General features: G+C 39.8%; 1 protein-coding gene across 1 annotated transcript in view; it reads right to left on the bottom strand.

Annotated features, from left to right (window-relative positions):
* Positions 1 to 221: 221 nt before the first annotated feature.
* The window catches only part of LOC116699482 (acyl-coenzyme A thioesterase 1), a gene marked incomplete at its 3' end in the record, with an annotated part of 30,893 nt that continues 27,367 nt past the window's right edge, over positions 222 to 3,747 (bottom strand). Inside the window, 2 exon segments of the mRNA XM_032532097.1 lie at positions 222 to 798; positions 2,860 to 3,062. Coding sequence (XP_032387988.1) covers positions 222 to 798; positions 2,860 to 3,062 — 780 coding nt within the window.

The following is a 3,747-nucleotide window of genomic DNA, read 5'->3' as shown; positions in this document are numbered from 1 at the left end:
AAGAGCAATAAGCAGTGCTGGTTTTGAAAAAAAACAAAGTAACTAAATGTTAAAGAAACAAAGGCAGTCTGCCTTTAGTGCGCTTGTATTTTTATAATCCTTATACAAACAGGAAGACAAAAACTCACTTTTACATCCCACTAGATATAATGTTACAAACAGATTCTTAAACTTCAACTTTATTTGTGTCTATAATCTGGCTTTATTCTGTGTAGCATTACAGCTCAGGTGAGTTCTGAAGAACTCCTGGATCTTCTTCCACAGGTGGACTTCAGCTCTTGCATGGGACCTGGGCTCACCCCCCCACAGGACTGGCTTGCCTACAACCCCATGAAAACTGGAGGGGCAGTAGGGACCGTATGGCGGCTCTAAGTAATGTCCTGCTCCAGGGTAAGACACACTCTCGAAGTTGTCCTTCCCATGATGCTGAAGTCGCTCCACCATCTGGTCCATGTAAGCCTTGCTGTCCCAGTTGAGGTCGTCCTCTGAAGCCACAAAGAGAAAACATCCCTTGGCTTGTTCAATGGGGACCAGGGTGGCCTTGTTCTCCTCTGCCAGCGGATTATGCAATACATTCTTGCCCATACAGGCCCCTGACTCAGTGGGAACCAACTTGCTGATGTCCAACATTAGCGCAGAGAGGATTTGTCTCTTGTTATGGTAGAGGGGTAAAAATGTATTGGCACAGCAGCTGTTGATGCACACTGTGGCCTCAACACCTGGCAGGTAAGAAGCTATTGATAGTGCAACATCTCCAGTTTTGGAAAATGATAATACACCAACTCCTTTACTGCCCACCTGTGGAAAAAAGTGAAAATTAAAAGTTGCAAAGTGTACTTTTATTAGGATGAGCATAATTTGATTTCCAAAAAGGAGGACAGTTGACCCAGCTTCAAAACAAATTCAGACAGCCTTCCCAGAGGTTAATAAACATGCTTTATTATGCCTCGATGGTATAAAAATAACTTATGTAGTAAAATAAAATATGTAACACCCTGTAAAAAATAGCTCTTTTCAAATAAATAAATATGAAATACTGTTCTAAATATGTCCTATTCTGTGTCAGCTTCAAATCCAGCTTCAACTTAATATCAATTAAAACCTTTTCAATGTAACAAAGATAAGGTTTATCAGTGTCCATATGAGCTTTGAGATGTCCAGCACCTTTATTAGACACTGGCACATATGAGCTAGCTTTGCACACAGTGCACTCCGCCTCCCTCTTGTCCCAACCGGGACGGTACGTGGAAAGTGTTTTTGCAGTTCAACTGTGAAGCTGCAATTACACTTTTGCATTTTGTGTGCAATGCTGCTCTCCTGTCTGATTTGCTCCCTGTACGTGCACCCGTCTGATCTGCTCCCCGCATGTGCTACGCTAACTGATCTGCTTCCTGTATGTGCTCTGCTGTCTAATCTGCTCTTTGTATGTGCTCTCCTGTCTGATCTGCTAACTGTATGTGCTCCGCTTCCTGATCTGCTCCCTGTATGTGTTCACCGGTCTGATCTGCTCCCTGTTTGTGTTCACCGGTCTGATCTGCTCCCTGTATGTGTTCACCGGTCTGATCTGCTCCCTGTATGTGTTCACCGGTCTGATCTGCTCCCGTATGTTGTCACCGTCTGATGTCTATGTTTCACCGCTGATCTGCTCCCCATATGTGTTCACCGTCTGATCTGCTCCCTGTATGTGTTCACCGGTCTGATCTGCTCCCTGTATGTGCTCTGCTGTCTAATCTGCTCTTTGTATGTGCTCTCCTGTCTGATCTGCTCCCTGTATGTGTTCACCGGTCTGATCTGCTCCCTGTATGTGTTCACCGGTCTGATCTGCTCCCTGTATGTGCGTGTTGCAGAGCCGCCTGCAAGGCAGCCTCTACTATACATACTATACAAATTTTTCAGATATTTTTACTTAACATTACTATTTATTTTTGTGGCGACTTTTTACTTTTACTCCTTACATTTTAACACAAAAATTAGTACTTTCTACTCCTTACATTTAAAAAAATGTACTTGTTACTTTAGTTTTATACCAAAGATAACTCCAGAATAACGCCAACACACGCCTCACATTGCGAAGCAGGCGCGCACGCGCCACACAGAAAAAAAGTGAGAGAAAGGAAATTAATTAATGTCTTAGTAATGTTTAGTAATTCATATTTTATTCTTTCTTTTCTTTCCAGAAGCAATATTTGAGCAAACACACATACATGTAGATTCCTTTAAATGTTAAGGGAAAGATTTAAAAAGAGAAACTGGATATGGAAATGAATTTCTATCTTGCTGCTCAGTCAGAAACTTATTAACCTGGAATCCCAGTCTCTGTCACAATAATCATATGTGATGTTTTGGGCCTTTTCGCCGACATTCATTTAAAATGTAGGCAATGGCATATTATATACAAGCCTTTTTCCATGTCCACTAAAGTTCCTCAGCTTGCACTCTAAAAATGGTTGTCATTCGCAAGGCTACTTTTACTTTTATACTTTAAGTAAATTTCCAAGCCTGTACTTTGTTACTGTTACTTGAGTAAAAACGTTAAATCAGTACTTCTACTTTTACCAGAGTATTTTTTTAACACGAGTATCTGTACTTCTACTTGAGTACGGGAAGTGAGTATTTTTGCCATCTCTGACTTTAAAGTAGTTATTTTTCCGTTATGACTGAACAAAAGTCGAAAAAGTTACAGGGAATATATTCGTTGCATGTATTGGTTCATGTTTTACACTTAAGCTGAACAGCTGTTACAAAATAATATCAATATTACATATAGTACAAGTGTTATTGAAACATCTGTACAGCCAAACAATGATACATACATACATCCCCACAACCCAAGAATTCTTCAAAATGTAGAGAACTCACCTTATCTTGTTTTTTTAAAAGCTTTATTGCTTCCTCGAAATAATCCAGATGGACCTCTTGGATCTTCTTGGGCATGTCATCATAACCATATGCCACTACAGTCAGGACCACAAATCCTCTGCTGGCAAGCAGAGAAGCCCTTTTCTCTGACAAACCTCCTCCTAAAATGTACAAATCCAACACCGCAGGGAATGGACCTCTTCCTGGATCAGAAGACATATACAGGTGCAAAATGATCAACATATTACAGACAGTAATGCTTGTTGATGCATTTTAATGAGTTGATTGGTTAGGAGGAATACTACCCAGTCTGTAAAAACAGCTGAATAAAGTCTTCTGTGGCTCTGGAGGACACTTTCTAAAGTTGTCATGCTGACATCGTAGCTTGGGTTTAGACCCTTTCTTTTTTATACCATTTTTTTTCCACTTTAAAGCCTACATTACAATCTTGGGGTGTGGAGTGTGAAAGACAAAGTTCTCAGAAAAGAGACTATTGAGGTGCATTACAGAAAAGTTTAGGGTCCAGCTATTTTTGAGGTTGACTCAAACTTAAGATAAGATCAACTTTGTCCAGGAAGAAAATTTGTCTGGGGCAAGAAGTGCTGACAACAGGTGCATACAAACTCATGCATTAATTATCAATCATACACTTTGACTCAGCCAGTACACTACATGACTATATATAACAAGTAGGGCTGCACAATTACTCAAATTTTAATCGCGATCACGATTTTGACTTCCCCGATCAAATTTGCGTAATTGAGCGATTATTTTTTTTTTATTTTTTTATTTTTTTCAAAGTATGTTTATTGGTCAAAACCTCATAAATCATTACAGGCTGTATTGGGAATAACAAAGGGTAGCAGGTTTGACATTTCTTTGCTTTTT

Source organism: Etheostoma spectabile, chromosome 12, assembly GCF_008692095.1.
Source record: "Etheostoma spectabile isolate EspeVRDwgs_2016 chromosome 12, UIUC_Espe_1.0, whole genome shotgun sequence".
Classification (NCBI taxonomy): domain Eukaryota; kingdom Metazoa; phylum Chordata; class Actinopteri; order Perciformes; family Percidae; genus Etheostoma; species Etheostoma spectabile.
Note: the sequence above shows the minus strand (reverse complement) of the source record. Positions and strands in the feature narration are given on the sequence as shown.